The following is a 21,520-nucleotide window of genomic DNA, read 5'->3' as shown; positions in this document are numbered from 1 at the left end:
AATGCTCAGGGTACACCCAGCTTTCAGCCTTTTCCCTAAGTGGAACCTAAGGGGAAGCTCACATCCTTAGGGCTGTACACTTAGTCCCTACTTCTGGGTAATTGGTACCCAGAATTATAATCCCACTCACAATCCTCAGAGGAGCTTCATGCTGCTCGGCTAAATAGCCTGTGCATCTGCCACTCCTAGAGTGACCTCTTAAGGTGATTAGCCTATCCTTACTAGACCTGACCTATCTAGGTTCCACTGGAGCTCTGCCTGCCTGCTCAGGCCAGAGCTAACACAAAATGTAATTTAACACAAAAAAAAAATTTACCCTGAGCACATGGCCGCCCAGGACTTCATACTTTAGCACAGTGCCATCTACAAGGCACTGTGAGAACACCAAGGGGCATAGCTTTAAGCAGGATAAGGAAACAGGTCCCCCTCCTAACTGTATTTTAGGACCCAGTTATTTAGCAGGATTATCTGCTAAATAATACTGGGAGACTAATTTACCAGTCCTTTACACTATATTAGAGTTTTTTGGATAACAAATCCAATACCTATATTTGTGGCATAGTTTCATACCTGCAATTGTCATGCTGAATATTTCTTTAGGTTTAATGTATTTAACCAGTAGTAAGAAACAATGTTATCCAATACAAAGTTTGCACCTAAACCTACCTACTAATATTCCACAAATCTAAACATTTTGAAGTGAACTAAACATTTTGAACCTTAATACAATGTATTAAAAATTTGCAGAATGCCCTGCATGCTTCTTCACAGATCAATTGGTCAGCTGACTTCTGCTTTATTGTTTATAGTCAAAACCAGTGGGAGCAAATACTGATTTGAATAACAATAACAATTAACTCTAAAACCACTGAAACATAATTAATGTATGTTAAAATGTAATTTAGGATTACATTTTCTTTCATTATTAAAAGAAAACTATTTGAAGTACTGAACAACTGAATAGGAATTCTCCTATGATGAATGAACAAGAATATTGGGAAATATATGACCAAAATAAAGTAGGTAAAAAAAAATTCCCAGTGGAATCAACAAAAAAACCTGTCAGATTCAGGCTAAGCAAGTTGAGATCTATTCTAAAATGTTTACAAACTGTTTTTTTTTTTAAAAATGACACTGTTCATGCAAACCTGGCCTTTAGGCATGATTTCATCAGTTTATATAGCACAAATGAGCACTTTAGCTTAGAGCTGCACTTACTGGAGCTATAAAGAAACACATGTTTTGTATGTACAATACCAACCAAGAGGTACAGCAGCAGTGAAGATAATGCCTTCAAAGATGTCCCCATTAGTTGCACATATTTAACTTCTACTGAGGTACAAGCCAGTTTCACAGCAAGGTTTTACCTAGAGTAAATGAGTTATATATTCATATATTTTAGTAACTTGGAGAAAAATTTTATTACAAACCCTTGGAAATGTTGTAAAACGGTCTAGCTCTTCCACAAAGCAGAACATCTGTAAACTGATCGCAGACATTACAATTAATAGGCTAGCGGTGAAAACCACAAGACTTCCTAATTTCTTGCCGGGTCCAAATATTTTGTACACAAAGTCTTCTAAGGCAGGAGAAATCTTAATCAGTCGCACCACCCTTAGAACCTAGAAAGAAAAAATATGTTTTGATTTTGTATTACTAATGGGTGCAGTGCTTAGTTTGGATAAATACTCTAATTAACAGTGGAGGATCTGCATAACACCCAGATCTAAAATTTAGAATTCATGCGAATATATACCGAGATGGCATTTAGATGAATCATGTTAGGCAACAGGTTTCATAAAACCTTCAGACAACCTTCATAGTTCTACCTTATACAAATCAGTGAGAAATTTTCCAGAGAGTGCTAACAACCTCAAATTCTTGTACTAACTAAAACTTTTCATTTGGTCACATTTGAAACGTCTGCTATTTAAAACCAACCAGATAACTATTCATTGCTACGCATGGGATCCCTGAACATTTTGGATGATTTTGAATGGTGTAGTTAGTTTGCGGCTCCTCTTCTCTTCTTAATCTGCCTATTGACATGGTTATTCAATAAACAAACCAGCCAATATCTATTGTACATAGTTATCATCTTGGAAGGATACATGCAAATCTATGTTTCACATGATTTTATCATTATGTGTATGGCCAGCTTTAGTTTTATATTTATGGAGTTGCATGGCTACCTATCACAGCACTCAGTTTCCAATGTGATGTTCCCTGGCAGGAGGAAACCACAATTATTATCTTTAAATTAATGGAATTAGTGGAAACTGCTAACTTCCACTCCATTTGATCTTGTTCCCAGGGGCAATCCTGATCCCCTTGCTAACTGTGGCGGCTTGCTGCTGCTGCCCCCCTCTCACCTTTTTGGTTCCTGAAGGGGACTGGGGGGTCTATGATTATAGCGCAGAGTAGATATATTTAGCTCTCTATGCATTTCCAGTTTGAAAACTAGAAATTTGTCTCTTAAAGTTACCAGGCCCTGCATTTTTGCCATTCCTGGTAACCAATTGGGTGCTGCAGCCTGAGACAAGTTTCTCAACTCAACTCATTGGCGCAGCACCCCTGCCTGTTCCTGCCTCCATATTTTCTTGTGTAGCATGGGTTCCTGTTCATATGACAAAGCTGAGAGCTATTCCAGTGTTGCATGACTGATAAATGAACTGAGCGTCTGTGCTTCCTTCATTTTAGTCAAATGTCTTGTGACAACACCTCATGTCATGCCCAGTTCCCAAAAAGGAAAAACATTTGCAAGTTTTTCTACTGGAAAAGTGAGTTACATGCTGTATTAAGCAAATACTAGAATGTTTAATGAAATAAACTGTAAGACTGGTCATACCAGGGGTGAATTTGATGCAGTTGGCTAGCTTAAAGGGGATCTGTCACTCACACATAAAAAGCTGTATAATAAAAGTCCTTTGCAAATTAAACATGAGACCCATTACCTGAAAGTAAGTGAACTGTGAATGGTAAAGGTCAGGATAAATATGAAGAGTAGTTCCAACTACAAGCAAGAGCTCAAATTTGTGTAATGACGAACTGATGTATCCTGTAAACCCTAGACACCAAATCTTCAACAGAGCTTCCAAATCAAATAACATGGTGAAAGCCACCTGAAGGAGGAACACATCAGGTTAGCATATATATATATATATATACATTTCCACGTACTGCATATGTTATATATATTTAAGCCAGTTCTGGCTGAAAGGAGAACTAAACCCCCATACTAAAACAGCCCCCTTAACTGCCTGGCATTGCCCCCTTCCATAAGCACTGTACATTAGTAAAAAACCCTTTAAAAAATCTGACCGAGCAGCGCAGCAGAGCTCCAGGGCACAATCTTCCACTACTTTGTATTTTTTCAGGGCTTTCACAGATTTTTTTTAAAAGGTTTTTATTGACTAATGCACAGTACGAGGAGGGAGAGGGGAGGGGAGGCAATGCCAGGCAGTTAAGGAGGGCTTTTTTTGGTACGGAGGGTTTAGTTCTCCTTTGATTATACTTTTTAATGTGTTTGCTACCCTTTTGATTAAGTTAGGTCAATGCCTTACTATTATAATACCTAATCATGAAAAAACGGATCACTTGAGATAAAACTCACCTATATAGCAGACTATTGCTTCTCTAAAAGAAGCATACATAAAATTCTCAGTCATCTAATGACAGACAACAAGTAAAAACTAATTTCTGCATGTATGTGCCACTTTGAAGGGACATCCTTAAAAAAAACGTATTTGTGCTTGAAAACAAAATGTAACTTTAGCAAAGCAGTGACATTTTGAAAGATGATGTACTTTTCATTTTAATTTTAAAAAGGCTGCTTTTGTGCTTGTATAGAGAAATTGCATATTGCCATTTAAGAGACCTTCTTCTCATTTGTATGCAAAAACTGCAGGAATTCTGGGAAAGGATCCAAGTTTTGCTTCAGTGTTCAGTTTTCAATTTTCATGGTATTTCCTTTAGACTGTAGCTCAATGCGAAGTGTAATATCCTTCTCTTAGGGTCTTCCTCCTTTCTCAGAGAAGTGGTTCTGTCATTTTTTACAGCTGCATTTCACTCTATGTCCCAGTACCTTGTATACTGAATATGACAAAACACTCTTGTGCATGGACAGTGTTGAACAGGAGTGCAAAGGATTGGTTTCTTATATAAAAGAAAATGTAAAACTGAGCATGTCGGACGTCCTATAGGGGGCAGATGCCTCGTCTGTCTTGCCCTAGTTCTCACACTGTTATTATGCATTTACCAATAAATTCTTTCTTTTCTCCATATGGAGAATATGTCCATTGAAATACTCCTCATTTAAAGGATTCCTTTTCTGCAGCTTTGGGTGTTAGGTATATAGCACAATAATCATATGTATCTAATAAATGAAACTCATGAATCTGCAAAGCAACTTTTAAATAATTTTGGGATAATCATCAGGAAATAATCTGTGCTACCTCATTAATTATGTTTAATAGAACCATGTTCTTACAAGATGCACTATTCAAGGGCTGACAAATGTTATATAAGTGTTCCTGTCAGTTGCGCTGTTGACTATTATAAACAGCTTAGCAACCATTATAAATTGCCTTCAGAGTTCCACTCAAGAATCAGCTCAATACCACTGACATTTTCTTTCAGGCAACTGGCTCCCAGAATATTGTCTGACAATCTTTATTCAAACTTACACAAAAAAAAGATGTGAACTTGCAGAGTAAATTATAGTACAGTGAACATTATCTACATATCACTACAAAGCAATTTATGCACTTACCTCGGCCAGATAAAACTCATCATACTGTATTTTAAAATTCTCTCCTTTGTAGTAATTGCTGGCAGCTACAATTACATCCACGGCAACCATGCTCAGAATAAACATGTGGAAAATGGAGGATCGCATCATTTTCTGCACATAAAAAAACAATATTCAACAATATAAGATGGTCCAAGTATAAAAAAAAGGAATGGCAAAGATGTATATGGCCTATTAAGAGAATCAAAGAAAGTACAGAAAATATCACAGATGACCAAATGGGAACAAAGACTCCACAAAAACTATACGACAAAGGAATGGCAAAACACAACAGTTCACGAGATGTGCTACACATCAAAAGTGCTATTACAAAATTTTATATAATTGGTACTTTACCCCTTTAAGATTATCAAAAATGTACTCGAGTTTCGAATTTATGTTGGAGATGTAAAAAGGATACAGGAGACATGCTCCATATTTGGTGGACATGTGAGAACATACAGAAATTTTGGCATAATGTGAGATCTTTGATTACAGAGATAACACAGCAAAATATACCACAGTCCCCGGAAGCTATTTTGCTTCATTTTAATGTAAAACTTCCAAACGAGGATTTAGAAATTCTGGCATTCCAAATACTAAATGCTGGCAGAATTTTGATTGCTAGAAATTGTAAACAAAGAGAGGTAACCAACAACCTAGAGTACGAAAAGTAGGCCTGAGGAGTTTTAGGAGGAAAAAAACTTGGAAGCTCACCGTCTTTGGATGTCTAAGGCCAAACTCTAATTCATACACAGTTTATGTGTTATTTCTTTACAGTTAACATGACATTTACAACTTTACGGGGGAAATGCAAGATTATTGCTGGGCTTGTGTTAAAGATCTGACAGTTAGCAAATATATACATATGTGATATAATGCCTATGCAATGCTTTTTTTTATCAATCTGCTTTATTGAACAGATAATCCTCCTTTCTTTTGTGGAATTAAATCGATAATCCTTTCAGTGCCCCCCTCTGCAGGGCTACATCAAAGAAGATGTGTCACACAAGTCGCAACATTAAAATACAGTTTCACCTTCATCTGTCCTTTATTAAGAAAAGCATTTATATCATGTCTGAATTAAATAGTATGCATATGTATGCAACTCTGGCTTAAAAAACAAACAAAACCAAAATGCATAAAATGGAATTGAAACTGGCAGTGTTTTATTTACTAAAATAAGGGGCCCATTTACTTAGCTCGAGTGAAGGAATAGAGGAAAAAAAACTTCGAATGGTTTTTTTTGCTACTTCGACCATCGAATGGGCTACTTCGACCTTCGACTATGACTTCGACTTCGATTCGAACGATTCAAAGTAAAAATCGTTCTACTATTCGACCATTTGATAGTCTAAGTACTGTCTCTTTAAAAAAAAACTTCGACCCCCTAGTTCGCCACCTAAAAGCTACCAAAGTCAATGTTAGCCTATGGGGAAGGTCCCCATAGGCTTTCTAAGCTTTTTAAGGTTGAAGAAAAATCGTTCGATCGATGGATTAAAATCTGATGATCTGGGTAACTTCCCTGGGGCAGATAAATCTGCCTACAGTGGTTGGATGGGGGGCAGGAGGTCATGGTATAGTTGTCCAGCCAAATGTGAAACAGGACAAAGAAGCTATAAGGCAAGCTAAAATTGCTATAGAAAAGGATATTGCAGCAAGCAGTAAAAAAAACTCCAAAATTATTTTTTAAATATGTTAATAGTAAAAAAATGAAGCAGGAAGGGGTGGGACCCTTACTATCAGAGGGGGGGGGGGTCAGCTGGTTGATGAAAACAATATAAAAGCGCAGATTCTGAACTCATATTTTTCATCTGTCTACACATATGAGGAACCAGTAAGTGAATGTTTCCTTCTTAATAGTCCCAATTCTAGTTATACAACTAATGATGCATGGTTCACACATGAAGAAATTCAAAAGAGACTGGAACATGTTAAGATTAACAAAGGTCCGGGGCCAGATGGTATTCATCCCAGGGTAATTAGCGAGCTTAGCTCTGTGATTGCCAAACCTCTTAACTTAATTTAATTAAGGAATGTTGGCCTGGAACATAGTATTTGTACCTGGATAGAGAACTGGCTAAAAGATAGACTACAAAGAGTGGTGGTAAATGGAACATTTTCTAATTGGACCAGTGTTGTTAGTGGAGTACCGCAGGGCTCTGTACTAGGTCCCTTGCTTTTCAACTTGTTTATTAATGACCTGGAGGTGGGCATTGAAAGTACTGTTTCTATTTTTGCAGATGATACTAAAAAAGAAGAAAAGAACTTTCATTTGAAGCAACGTAGGGGGTTCTTCACAGTCAGGACACTGAGGTTGTGGAATGCACTGCCAGGTGATGTTGTGATGGCTGATTCAGTTAATGCCTTTTAGGCTTGGATGATTTTTTGGACAGACATAATATCAAAGGCTATTGTGATACTAAGCTCTATAGTTAGTATAGGTATGGGTATATAGAATTTAATTAAAAGTAGGGAGGGTGTGTGTATGGATGCTGGGTTTTCATTTGGAGGGGTTGAACTTGATGGACTTTGTCTTTTTTCAACCCAATTTAACTATGTAACTATGCAACTATTTGATTTTTTAATTAATTATTTCAGACCTCAGCAAAAGTATATCACATAACAAAACACACATTTTGCTTAAAAAACTGTTTAACATTTAATTTAAAAATTCCAGACAATGTAGCAGGCAAGGAGAAGACAGAAGAATGTGCTGAAGCTCATTTGTCAGGAAAAACAAATAGTCTGCAAATCAAATATTGCAATTATAAAATATAACTGCGAACAGTTTTTGCCTTGTTAAATATTCCAAAACCAATTTTAAATTCTGTTCCAAGATAAGCCTTACATCTTACAACCTTTGGCTAATATCCATTAACAGTAATATAACAACAACTTTTTAACACATTTACTTGGAGCAAATGGTGCATGTAAGATATTTTGTCATTCACACTTTGGAAGGTATTGCAGAGAACCATGATGGATATTTGCTATGGTTTATGGAGCAGCCACGTAAAGCAGATTTGAAGTCAAATTAGTGCTGCCAGATTTAGCTTTAAAAACAAATAAAACAAAAAAAGTACTGTATGTTAACCCAACTCTATACATTAGGGGAAATGATGACTTGATAATCAGAAACCCCTACAGTTACCCCACAGCATAATTTATATTCCTTCAACTACCCTCAGGATATTTATCCCTGGTATAAAGGTGGCCATACATGCACATATATTATCGTACGAAACAACGTACATGTATGGTGGAAGACAAGGCAACCCGACATCGACAAAAGTCTTGGATATTGGTCACCTCATCGAGGCAGAGTAGAACTTTTTAACGGGTGCCTTTGAAGGCACCTGAACATTGGCAGAAAGTTAATGCTGAATTGTCAGATAGAGGTAGAATTATATTGTTTCTAACTGCTTATGTGACGATTCAGCTCTTGAAAGTTTGTATGGAAAATGAGAAATCTTTCCTGCAACTATTTTACAATTTACATTTACATTTTGCTCCACATTATGATAACCCAGTTTCCAAGCATTACAGATAATAAATGCCATACCTGTACTAGTGCTTGGGGTTGCTGCCTTCCTTTTGTTCACATGGAGCTACCTAAAAATGCACTATATTTAAACAGGACCTTCTAGAAATAAAAACAGGCCTGAGCATATTCATAGCAATTTCTAATACTATACAGACTGTTTGTTTAAGAAGGGAAGAGTTGCTACTTCATGAGACTGCTTTCACTCATATTTCCCTTTCTAAATTATATAATTGTTTTTGTTCTTGAAGATGGAATAACTTTCACAACTACTGTACATATTTATAATAGACTGGTATGCTCCATAGGTTTGTACTAGCGTGTCATTATGCTAGGGCTGATTTTCCCACCCTAGAGAATAATTAATTTGGTTTCCTGCAGTGCTTATCAAACGGACTCCAACTTTACTTTGAGGTACAGTATGATTGCAAATCTACTGTGGCCTAAATGCACTTCTTGATCCCCATACACAGCAGCAGCTGCTGCAGCTCTTTGAAGGGGTCTATTAATAGCATTCAAATAGTACATTCTAATTAATTTATTTTGGGTTGATTTACTTTTGTTTTTTTATGGAATAATCAATTTCAATTGATCTATAACTATCAATAGTACAATGCAGTTTGAACTAATAATAAGTGTCATGAAAAGCAAGTGTCACAGTGTCATGAAATGCTGGCATCATGGTATCATATATTGCTGCACCCAGTGTCAGGACATGATGGGGAACTGTGTCTCGACAAGCTAGTGTCCTGCGTGGGTCAATTTTTTGGAACACGACCCGTAACCGCAACCTGCAATCCAAAACCTGAACCCGCAACCCGCATTCTTACCCGCTTGGACCCACTACCCGACCCGCAAGTACCTTATCCGGACCAGCGACCCGCTGATCATCAAGAATCAGGAAGTGCTATCATTGTAAACCAGAAGTGACATCATCGGAAGTAGCCGTGATCAGAAAAAAGGAGTAAAAAATGATATTGAGCAGACCCACGGCCCAACCCGTGTCTATACCCACACCCGGAACTTCTACCCACAACCCGCAGGGTACCGCGGGTTTTGGCGGGTAACCCGCGGGTACCTGTGGGTACCCGGCCCGCTACAGGACTCTATGACAAGCTAGGGTCACTGTGTCAAATATTGCTGGGGCACTGTGTCTTGAAATGCTGTTTGATTAAGAATACCTTTGATTGGTATACTGGGACTAGGAAGAAAAGGCAATATTGGATATGATGCAAGATTTATTTCCATGTTATCTGCAATTAATAGCACAAATATTGTGAAATATTCCAGCTTCTTTATATTGGTATCTCTGAATTAAGGGAAAATGGGATCCGCACGGTTTTATTTATCATAATTTAATGCCCATTTACCTATCTTTGAAGATAGAAGGTTAAACGACATTTTCATAGTTGCCATTTGTCACTGTATCCATGCATATTTCCTGCTTGATGATCTGAATGCTAATTAGTTGCTAAAGATCTAGAATAATACTTTAGCAGGTGTTGTTTTCCTTTTTAATTAATATTAATGATCTTATCTTGAAGGCTACAAACGAAATTAAACCAACATTTCCTTCATTGATAGCATTTTTGCCAGCTAGCAGTGACTGTTTTACAAAAAACTAAAAGTTTTATTGATTAAAAATATTTCTCTTTCAAAGAAAATTCTGAATGAATGGGTGCACATTTCAAATTTGACTGGCCAGACTTTGAAAAAGGGAGTTATTTTTGCTGTACCTGTGATTTATGCAACTTGATATAGCTGTTTTTACTAAATGTTTAAAAATCACCTTTTTCATTTGAAAGTATTTTTCTATTCTTATTTTTCCTGTAAACTGACCAACCAAAAGCCACATCTTGCACCACTTAATCACCTAATGTTAGATGGTGATTTTCTGAGACAAGCTGCAACTGGTATTCGTTTACTATTCTTTGTGGGTCACTTTTTGTTCTCCACTTGAAATTTAAAATGCCATCTGGTCAGGGTCAAAGTCCCTGGCACTGTGAATTCAGATGAGTCTGGGTGACTAGCGATAGACTGCAAAGAGGGGAATTGAACTACAGCAGGAGTCAAGTCAAGTCTACTGAAAACTGCTGCTGCACCTATAAGTAAAAAGTGTTTTTATAAAATACTGACAGACCACACTGGAAAAGGAGATTTGAAGATGATAAAAAGTTAATGGGCTGCCTCTTATGCAGTTTCACAGTTTATTTGTTTTTAAACTCATACCATGCGAAAAAAAAGTGTAAGAACTGTTAGTGGAAAATGTTTGAACTGGCAAAGGAATAAAGTACATTTTTTAACTCAAGACAAGCTCAAGCGAGCCAGATATTCCTGCTGAAATTGCTGCCTAGGGAACCAGTTCAGTACTAAATATAACTGCATTCCTATCAGTATCAAATATTTCTACATTTACCCAACCAGAAACATGAATTCAAAAATACTGTATTGCACCCCATACCCAGATACATTATGTATCATCACATTAGACTCATACACATATCCTAATAATTGCAGGGGCAATTTATAGCACTTATCACATCATTTTGCCAGAAAAACATGAAGCTATTAACTCTTTTACAGACATTAAAATGGCTCTTTAATTATAAACACTTTATACTATACTTACAACTGTTCCTGTGGGTGTAATGCTAATCAGGCAGAATACTCCAGAAAGTGCCATCCATGACCAGAATAGTACACTAATAAACAGAGCAATAGAAACCTTATACACGAAAGCAGCATGAACATGCTATCCAAAAAAATGACTGAAGTGTGGATTGCAAGACAAGCTATGTGCCTATCCTACTAAAAACTATTTTGATATTAATACATAAAAATAATACAATATTAATATGACCTCTATTATATTTAATTTTTACCATCTATACTATTTTATGGTGTTCATTTGAGTAATGGTTCCTGTCAATACAAATGGCCATCTCCCACAGACTCCATTTTAAACAAATTTTAAACAAATACTTTATTAAATTATGAAAATGATTTCCATTGTCTCTCTAATAATAAAACAGTACCTTGTAATTGCCCCGAACTACATTATAATTAATCTTTATTGGAAGAAAAACAATCCTATTTGGTTTAATTAATGTTTAAATAATTTTTAGCAAACATAAGGTAGGTATGGTGATCCAAATTACTTAAAATACTCTTATAGATCCATTAAGGAACACCATAGCTCCAGAGTATTCTAGATAACAGTTTCCATACCTGTACTTGATGTATCAAAGATGATCAAAGATGACCAAGGAAACGTATATGGATTGGAGAAAAGCTGATGTTATTCCAATATTTAAAAAGGGATTACGATCTCAGCCTGGCAATTATAGTCCAGTAAGCTTGACATCTATGGTGGGCAAATTATTTGAATGCTTGTTAAGGGATCACATTCAAAAATTTGTCGTAGTCAATGGCATTATGAGTAGCAATCAGCATGGCTTTATGAAGGATATGTCATGTCAGACAAATTTGATTTCTTTTTATGATGAGGTAAGTAAGATGCTGGACAGTGGAGGGGCAGTAGATGTGATCTATTTGGATTTTGCCAAAGCGTTTGATACTGTGGCCCACATACGACTGCTTTCTAAACGAAGGTCTGTTGGGCTTAATGAAGTCTATTGCACATGGATAGGAAACTGGCTACAGGATCGGGTACAGAGGGTGCTTGTTAATGGTACATTCTCTACTTGGAGTAAGGTTCTTAGTGGGGTCCCCAAGGGCTCGGTATTAGGTCCACTTTTATTTAACTTGTTCCTTAATGACTTAGGGGAGGGTGTTGTAAGTAATGTATCAGTGTTTGCAGATGACACAAAACTATCCAGCCCAATTAATTCCATCCAGGATGTAGCATCCTTGCAACACGATCTTGACAAACTGGCAATCTGGGCAGCTATGTGGCAAATGAGATTCAATGTTGATAAATGTAAAGTCATGCACCTGGGATGTAAAAATATCCATGCCACGTATACCCTTAATGGTACTGCCCTAGGCAAATCCATTATGGAAAAGGACCTTGGAGTCCTTGTAGATGATAAACTTGGCTGTAGCAAGCAATGCCAGTCAGCAGCATCAAGGGCAAATAAGGTCTTGAGCTGTATTAAAAGGGGCATAGAGTCAAGGGAGGAGGGGGTCATTCTTCCACTGTATAGAGCACTTGTAAGGCCCCATCTAGAATATGCCGTACAGTTTTGGTCTCCATCACTTAAACAGGACATTATTGTATTAGAGAGGGTACAGAGAAGGGCAACTAAGCTGGTAAAAGGTATTGAAAATCTTAGCTATGAGGAAAGACTGGCCAAATTGGGGATGTTCACACTGGAGAAGAGGCGCTTAAGAGGTGATGTGATAACTATGTATAAATATATAAGGGGATCATATAATAATCTCTCTAATGCTTTATTTACCAGTAGGTCTTTCCAGCTGACACAAGGTCACCCATTCCGATTAGAAGAAAAGAGGTTCCGCCTAAATATTCGGAAGGGGTTTTTTACAGTGAGAGCTGTGAAGATGTGGAATTCTCTACCTGAATCAGTTGTACAGGCTGATACATTAGATAGCTTTAAGAAGGGGTTGGATGGCTTTTTAGCAAGTGAGGGAATACAGGGTTATGAAAGATAACTCGTAGTACAAGTTGATCCGGGGACTAGTCCGATTTTGGAGTCAGGAAGGAATTTTTTCCCCCCTGAGGCAAATTGGTGAAGCTTCATATGGGTTTTTTGCCTTCCTCTGGATCAACTGGCAGTTAGGCAGATATAAAAAAAAAAAAAGGTTGAACTTGATGGACATGTGTCTTTTTTCAACCTTACTTACTATGTTACTATGTATAGATTAAAGCAAGACATTTATGAAACAGTTGTCACATCTACTAGAACCTGAACTAAATGTTGTTGGGTAATGTACAAAAAAAGTTTGCTACAGGTTGTGTAACCCACAGCAAGAAGTCAGCAAGCACTATGGGCTATCAGAGAAAAAAATAGCCAATCAGGGATGTCATTGTGCAGCCAGTCTACAACTATATTCCATGACAGGTTTATGTTTTTGTGACTTTTTGAGAACTTTAGATAAAAATGGTTATAAACCAGTGAATTTGATACCTCTGGCCTAATAACAACTACAATAAGATAAACCTATAAAGCAGCAAAACCAGACATGATACATGACCACGCTGAGCTTTACATATTTAGAATAGGCCAGCAGTTGACATGATTAAGCATGAAAAAGCTAAAAATGCTTTACACATTAGAACAGACATTAAGGGGCACATTTACTAAGGGTCAAAGTGAATTCGTAGTGAATATTCAAATTTATAACGTTGAATTTCAAAGTAATTTTTGGGTTCTTCGACCATCGAATAGGCCAAATTCGACTTGGATTCGAAGTGGAAATGCTTTGACTATTCAACCATTCCAAAATCAAAGTACTTTTTTTAAAAAAAACTTAGACTTCGACACTTCGCCACCTTAAACTTGCTGAATTGCTATGTTAGCCTATCGGGACCTCCTAGAACATATAGCCAACATTTGGCTAAGTTTTTAGAAGTTGAAGTGAAATTGTATGATCGTACAATTAAATCGTTCGTAGTACGATCGTACGATCTTAAAAATCCTACGAATTCGACTTTGAATGTCGAACTATCCTATTTGATGGTCGAAATTTCGAAGTTTTTTGCACTTCAAAATTCGACCCTTGCTAAATCTGCCCCCCAGATACACAGTCAAGGCCCAAATATGTCAAAGTGAATACTGGGTTAGAAGAGACAAGCAAGAGGGGTGGAGGGAAGAAGTAGTTAATGATGATTTGCTGATGTGTCCCCAAACAGAGTGAACCAAATAAGCATCATCTCTCACAGTCAGCCTGCCTCACAGCTCGATACATTAGCACCTCCCTGCTTACCTATCCCTTGGGTGTTTCTCTTCTACCTCATGATCCATTAGCCCCCCTTTTTAGTTCTCTCAACAACAGTTCAAATCAGTATCTTGTCCTTATAATAACCCAAATTCAACAATATCTTCCTCTGTACATGTGCTCTCTCTGTATTTCACAACTTTTTGTTGCACCCGGCTGTACATACTGTAGGCCCTTTAGTTTTTATTCCAGCTGCCCAGCTTTAAATGTCTGAGAAATGTTGAAAGTTGAGGTTGACTGTTTGATGAGACAGGCCTGACTTGAAAAAAAAACATATCATAAAACCACCCATATTTGTAATATGGCATGATCACAGCACCATTTTGGACTATAAAAGTCCTTTCTCAAGTTGGCAAATTACCAGCCATATTATGAATAAAGGCAGTTTTATGATACATCAATGGAATGCTGCATCATCCTACTTTTTTGTTCTTCAAGGTTTGTGCTGGTGGACATGTCTGTGTGAGTGCAATGAAGGAAATAGACAAGAGCATGTGCTGCTATGACATGGTTACCTTGAAAATTAATGCCAGAACTTTATTGGATTAAAAGGAATACATAACTATCAGAGTTTTGCTACAGCTCAAGTTTAACCTAACCTCTGGCTCACACATTCTCATGCAGTAACTGAATGCTGTAGAAAAAAAGAACATCAACAAACAAAAAAAACTCCTTAGTATTTTCCAAATAAACTTCATACTACAGGTAGCACTCGGTTTTTCTGATCCAAGTTCTGACTCCTTCATTCTGTCAACTGAATAGACTCAGGATGGGACTGTAATGATTGTCCATTAGAAGGCATTCTCTGAAGTGTGTAGATCTGTTACTGTACCAGTACTAAATCTCGTAGGTACACAATTTCAAGAGGATGCTTACACTTTTTGGAACCTCAAAGTTTCCCAAAGACACTGACAATGTTGGAGTCCATATTTTAATACATATGCATCAGAGAATGTGTTTGTTTTAAGAGCAGTATCATTGTTCATCATCTCAGTATGAAGATGTATTTTCCTTTCTAATATGTTTTCATGAAGCTATTGATGGAAAAACTTTTTTTTAAAAATGTAAAATACTTTCTGTTCTGATACTTTAGATCACAGTGGCAATTCTGCACACAATAGCACACAGGTAGGCTTTCTGCTTTGAAGCGTAGTTATCCTTGCCATTAAATGATGTGCTTCACAGAGATAACCCTCTCTCTGCTTCCCACCTCAGAAACAGTAATAACTGCTGTATGCACAGCAAATGGCTCTGACAGGAATGTTGTTTGTAAAGTCAACTGTAGGCTACCTCAAATACTGGTATAATTCTGAAGTTAGTATAATGGACTGCCTGTGAGTCATTCCAATTGACTATTATACTGATATATATTTAATACGAGCAGGTGGCACTGTTACTGGGGGGAAAAAACATGTTTCAGCATACACAGTACACAGGTTCTCAGCATTTGCCAGCTCTTTGGCTGCATACCTCATACGCATAAATTACCACTTTTCCATTAATGCTTCCATTCATTTCATTAACTAGTGCAGAGGTGTATGTAGTGAACTCCAGAATACAGGCAAATGGCTTAAAAGCCAGTGAAATGAAAACACACATTGAGATATTAATTACATTACATACAAAGCATGCAAATATTTATTTCCTCAGACAGACCCTAGGGGAGCAAATAAAATTGCCTTGAATAAATATACTCCACGTTTTCACTTGGTTTGTACCAGAGTTTCAAAAGCGTCCATGCATTGCAATTATTGATCATTTCTAATTCTGAATAGATTCTTGATTGTAGGATCTGTTTCGCCAGTGTGTGTGTGTGTTTATATACCGTATATATATATATATATATATATATATATATATATATATATATATATATATGTGTGTTTATTTATATATATATATATATATATACGCAGTTGCAACACTCACATTTTTTTAAAAAATAATCAGACATTTAAAAAAAAATATCTCTGACATTTAATATAACATGTAATATATGTAATATCATGGAAAACTGTTCCACTGATTCTTGGACAGCATGGATATAGGGGGTAACTAACCTATAGCCATTGCACTCCTGTAGTCATCAATATTTCCTGCACATCCATTCATATAACCCATTGACCAAGCAAATTCCTCTGTATTTAACTAGTTGTATCAAAAGCGCTTTTACCAGTGTGAAAAAGAATGAGATGACCAAAATGAACACACTAAACCAAAAAATCCAACAGTTCTAAATGTTTAAACATACATGTAGATAAATGTATTTAGTATGTTTCCTCAGATTTCCAGTATGCCACCATTCCAGATGGCTGACAGAATACAAAATTATACAAGGGGAAACAGAAAGTTTTGTTTAACTTTTAAGTTTGGCCAAATGATCTTTGCTGCCCATATTACCTTTTGTTGAGCTCTTCAGTAATGGAATATAGCCACTGAGAATTCAATGCTTTTATACCAAAACACTGTTCATTCCATTTTTCTCCTTAATAAAATGTTTTATTATATAGCAGCATGTTTATAATATACCTGTAGACAAGCTGGTGCTCTGCCTTGGGGCTTGTTCACATCAACTGCCACTAGCTGCCAGCCCCCTGCTGCATCCTCATGAAACATCTTCAAAAGAAAATTGAAAATGACAAATATGAAAATGTACATAGAGCTTAAATCATTAAAATGGCAAGCTGGAATAACAGTTATAACAGCACTTGAACTGATTTATATGTGTCATGCTAAAGTACCATAGCATATAACATATCTTGTGGGAAAAATATTCTGAAAGTTGATTTTCATGTCTCTGACAATGGCATGTCTTGCAGATTTTATCCAGTGTAATTTAAATGGCTGTGATTATAATTGAATGCACCGTATTGTAACACCATCATGTACTACTTATTTTATGTCTGTATTTTTATAACCCAAATGTCATGTATTAGTGCTTTGACGCATATCAGGGATGCACTATAGGTAATACAAGGTCAGACTAAAAGTATGGCTGAAACAAGTCAATCTAAGTACCTAAAACCCACATTCAAACCTTAAAAATGACACAACAGGACTGCCTTATATTTGCAATTCATTCAATCAGATATAAATTCATAATAAGTCTTGGCTTAGGAAAGTACACTTTGCATTTTCCATTTCATCACACTATGAAAGCGTAATAAACAACACATCTAATTCATTACATCATGAATATTCAATACATATAAAAACAGTAAAAAGCATGCTATATCCTCTCTTTGATACAAGTCTTGAATATTAAAGGTGCTAAAAAACTGTTGTGTTGAAAAATGCCAATTTTAAAAGAAAATACACTTTCCAAGTTCACAAAAGTTCAATATTAGGATATCCCTCTACCACTGATAAATTTTAACAGTAATATGGTTTTCTGCTCCCCTTTTGACTTTTAGTGGATCTTTTATATCTACAGTAAGTAACCCATAGGAGCAAATTTAGTTACCTTCGAAGTTGCACCAGCGTTGGCTTCACCGCACTTCGCCAGGGCGCCGCTAATTCACTAAAATCCGAAGTTGTGCTCAGGGAGGTGAATATTAGCAAAGTTGCGCTAGCGTTACTTCGTCAAGCAAAGCAAAGTTACGCTAGTGATGCCTAATTTGCATATGGCACCAAGTTAAAGTACAGTGGACGTATATATAGTAGCAAATACATTACAATACACAAGCCTGGGAAAGCTTCATAAAATATTTGCCCTATACATGTGCCCACTGTATAGTTTAGGTGCCATATGTTAGGAAATGTAGGGGGGAAGGAGGATACCCCCAAAAAAATTTATGATCTTTTTCAGCCTATCACCCTTAAAAAAGGAAAAGACACTTGGGAACCCTGGACTATCCATCAGATCTCCATGTCCACCCTCATGTTCCCACCCCCCTAGGCACGTAGTGAGGGAATTTGCATAGGAGGTTGTGAACTTGCTTTGATAGTGTTTTGTGACATTCTGCATGTAATTTTTACTGCATGTTCTTGCAACAAATACCTTGTACTTACCTTTTATTTCCTTTTTTTTCTGTTTGTTTATCTTTGCTTATATCTTACAATAAAAGCAGATTTGAATTAAAAAAAAAAAAGGAAAAGACACCAGTGTTTTTTGGGACTTCAACTTTTTTTGAAGCAAGCCCTGTCTATCGATTGCACTTTGCCTGGTCTGAGGTGGTGAAGGCAATTCTGGCGCAAGAGGTAACGTTAGGTAAAATCCGCAAGTTAGTGAATTAGCGTAGTTACGTCCTACTAGCGAATTTACGCCAGCGCCCGTTAGTAAAATGGCGAATTTTCGCTATTGTTAGCCGCTTTGCCCTTTAGTAAATTTGCCCCATAGTCATTCTGTTTGTCTCCCACACGAGGAAGCCAATCTCCACTTTCTCCCAAGGCCTCCAAATTGAGGAACAGTGCAGCACAAACTTCCCTGCATATCCAACAGCTCTCTGCTTGCTTTTCCCAGCATTTTTTAAATTGTACAATTTTAAAATTTAAATTAAATTACATTTTAAAAAAATATTGTGCTAAAATGTGTTTTTGTTTGAAATGAGACTAAAGAAGCCTGAGGACTGAAGACATACAATAGTTTCTTATCATATGAAATGGTACAATCCCTTGTGACACTGAACTATTTCTCAGGATTGTGATAACTTTTAATAAGCTGGCATTATGTGATTGAAAGATGGAAATTCATTAAAATTTTAGAAACAGTGATTATTTTAAAAGATCCTCCAAAATGAAGCTGGTGTTTAACAACTGATCCTCATTATTTCACAAATTACCTATCCACAGAAAAGTCTTCTGTAAAATCAGCTGATTCCTATTTTAAACCAAATAAATGCTGCATTGGTGGAAAAGTGGGGTTTGTTTATTAAAAGGGTATCTCAGTGGGCTGATTATTTGTTACAACCATTTAAGAAACACAGAGATCCATACATATAAGGTCCATACACTATTTTAAACAATAGGCAACAAGTAGATAAACCCTATAAAATGAACTACAAAGGCACAAAAAAGCCAACCATTATTACAGTAAGGTTTCATGCTGTATATGCAATTTAATGCAGATCAATCTGAATAATAAATAAAACTCATGCTTAGTAAATGTACCCCCTTGCATACATTTTATTGTAGCCTTTCCAATGAACCAATTATAATCCACACTTGAATTTATATTAACTGGATAGCTCAAAAATTACAAATAATTCTCTGGTCCCCAAAAAATTAAGCTGCCTATTTCCACAAAGCTGGAAATTCTGTAGCATGCTAGAATGCTAGTAACTCAAGAATAAAGCAATGGTGTGATGCAAACCAAAATTGACATATTATACCAAAGGGACAGGCCTTGATATTATTTGACCTTCAGCAAATATCTTTGTAACCAAATTTGACATGTTGCAAAAAGCATTTCATATAGTCTGAGGCTTGCAAAGTACTATTCACTTTTTATCTTGTGCTATTCCAAGCACCCTGCCAAACATAGACCTGTCTGCTTTTACCACTGATGTCTAAAGTCCAACTTTTGACAAGAAGACAATACAAAAATAGAAAGTTACCTGGAAGGGTTTTGATTATTAATGTTACTCCAGATGACTTGTTGTGCTTGCCTTTGGTCTTTGGTGCATATATAAAGTGATATATAAAGTGATTGCTGTGTACAGGGCATGCTTATGCTAATTCAGTCATTCCTGGTCTTTAACTAAATCTGCCAATTTGCCTATGGCTCAAATAAAGCTCTCCATAAAATCTACTGAATTCTTTATTCAGAATGAAAAATGAAGCTGATTCGCAGAACACTATCAGTTTTGGGTGCTAATTGATTGGTGTCCTTTTAAAGCTAAATATAATTAACAGTTGCTATCTGAAAAAAAACAAATATGAGTTACCTGTGTAGTAGCTGTTGAGGTAGTGCTACTTCGAGAACCCCACATCTGTTGAAACTGCACTCGAATTTCAGCAAATGTTTCAATAATTACAGCAATAAAGACATTCTGCAAAATAAGACCAAGAAGAAAACATGCATGTGAAATAACCTTTAAAGCTTTGATTATTATACTACAAAAGACTGCTGAGTACCTTGACAAGCCAGGCAAGGAAGAAAATTAAGGTAATGAAATAGAAGTATGAGCGCCATCTGGGGAAGCTGTCTATTGCTCTATACATAAGAAAAACCCATCCTTCTTGAGATGCAGCTTCATAAACAGTAAATATGCTGGTTCCTGTTGAAAAAAAGCATATCTTTAGAAAATGTATGAATGTATTTGGTATCCAAGGTTACACTGACAAAGACTGGACTAGTCTAGAGAAAAACTAATAGAGACAAATTTAAAATTACATAAACTATAATAGTTAAAAGAACATTACATTTGACTTTACTGTAGAATGCATTTTACTAGACTCTTGTCAGAAAGCCCATAATCAGATCTAATTTCTAAATGTCTCTTTGTACGCATATAAGTATACCATTATACAGTATTAGTGTTATTAGCAGTGGCATAACTAGAGGAAGCAGACCCAGTGGTTGCAGTAGGGGCCCGTAAAATCATAGGTCACATGCAATTTTTTTAAGTGTCGTAGGTGACCTGCTGGGGGGGGGGGCTGGAAATATTTTCTGCAAGGGGAGTTAAGCCATTGGCTACTAGGATATGAAATGCAGCATATCCTAGTAGTGTAGAAAAGTACGCACTGAGATGATAAGCATTATAATAAATGAATAAATATGTTGTGCCATGTGGTAAGAGACAAATACTAAGGGGATCCTTACATGTCATTTTGTGCCAATCTACATAAACTGTTTCCTTGAACTATTCTATGCACTTAACAGAGGAATGAACACCATTGATTTCTAATTCTTTGCAGGAGTTTATGGATCCATATGATCAAGTAACTATACAGTTAACCATTACTATTACCATTACCTGTCCATTTAAAACACAAGAAACCAAGGCCCCTAGAAAGAACTGTGGTAAAGAGATTTAGACAATAATGAATTCTCATTGGCAGGGCAACATTTATTATTTATGTTAAATTTTATATGTATTTACCGAGCAGACATGGCTTCTATAATATATTTACATTGCATCTAAAAAAAAAACAACTCATCAGTTCTAGGTGAGTTCGACGTTTGGTCCCTAGTCATTTTTGGAAGAGCACCTTTGTTCCAGTCAGTTGCAGGGCAATATGTGTATGCGAAATATCTTATTAATGCAGTTGGGGGCATCACAGGAATTTAATATCCAAGTGACAATATTCCTTTAATCTCTTTA

At 36.5% G+C, this 21,520-nt stretch overlaps 1 protein-coding gene across 4 annotated transcripts in view; it reads right to left on the bottom strand.

The window, feature by feature from the left end:
• The window catches only part of nalcn.L (sodium leak channel, non selective L homeolog), a 155,438-nt gene that overhangs the window by 98,935 nt on the left and 34,983 nt on the right, over positions 1-21,520 (bottom strand). For all 4 annotated transcript variants that reach the window (XM_041582403.1, XM_041582405.1, XM_041582404.1 and 1 more), the window contains 6 exons: positions 20,331-20,473; positions 20,141-20,245; positions 16,785-16,871; positions 4,772-4,903; positions 2,955-3,122; positions 1,431-1,622 (listed from right to left, as the gene is read on the bottom strand). In XM_041582403.1, coding sequence (XP_041438337.1) covers positions 1,431-1,622; positions 2,955-3,122; positions 4,772-4,903; positions 16,785-16,871; positions 20,141-20,245; positions 20,331-20,473 — 827 coding nt within the window. The remainder of the gene's footprint in view (positions 1-1,430; positions 1,623-2,954; positions 3,123-4,771; positions 4,904-16,784; positions 16,872-20,140; positions 20,246-20,330; positions 20,474-21,520) is intronic.

The sequence above is a fragment of the Xenopus laevis genome, chromosome 2L (assembly GCF_017654675.1).
Source record: "Xenopus laevis strain J_2021 chromosome 2L, Xenopus_laevis_v10.1, whole genome shotgun sequence".
In the NCBI taxonomy this organism is placed as follows: domain Eukaryota; kingdom Metazoa; phylum Chordata; class Amphibia; order Anura; family Pipidae; genus Xenopus; species Xenopus laevis.
This window is presented reverse-complemented; position numbering and strand designations above follow the sequence as displayed.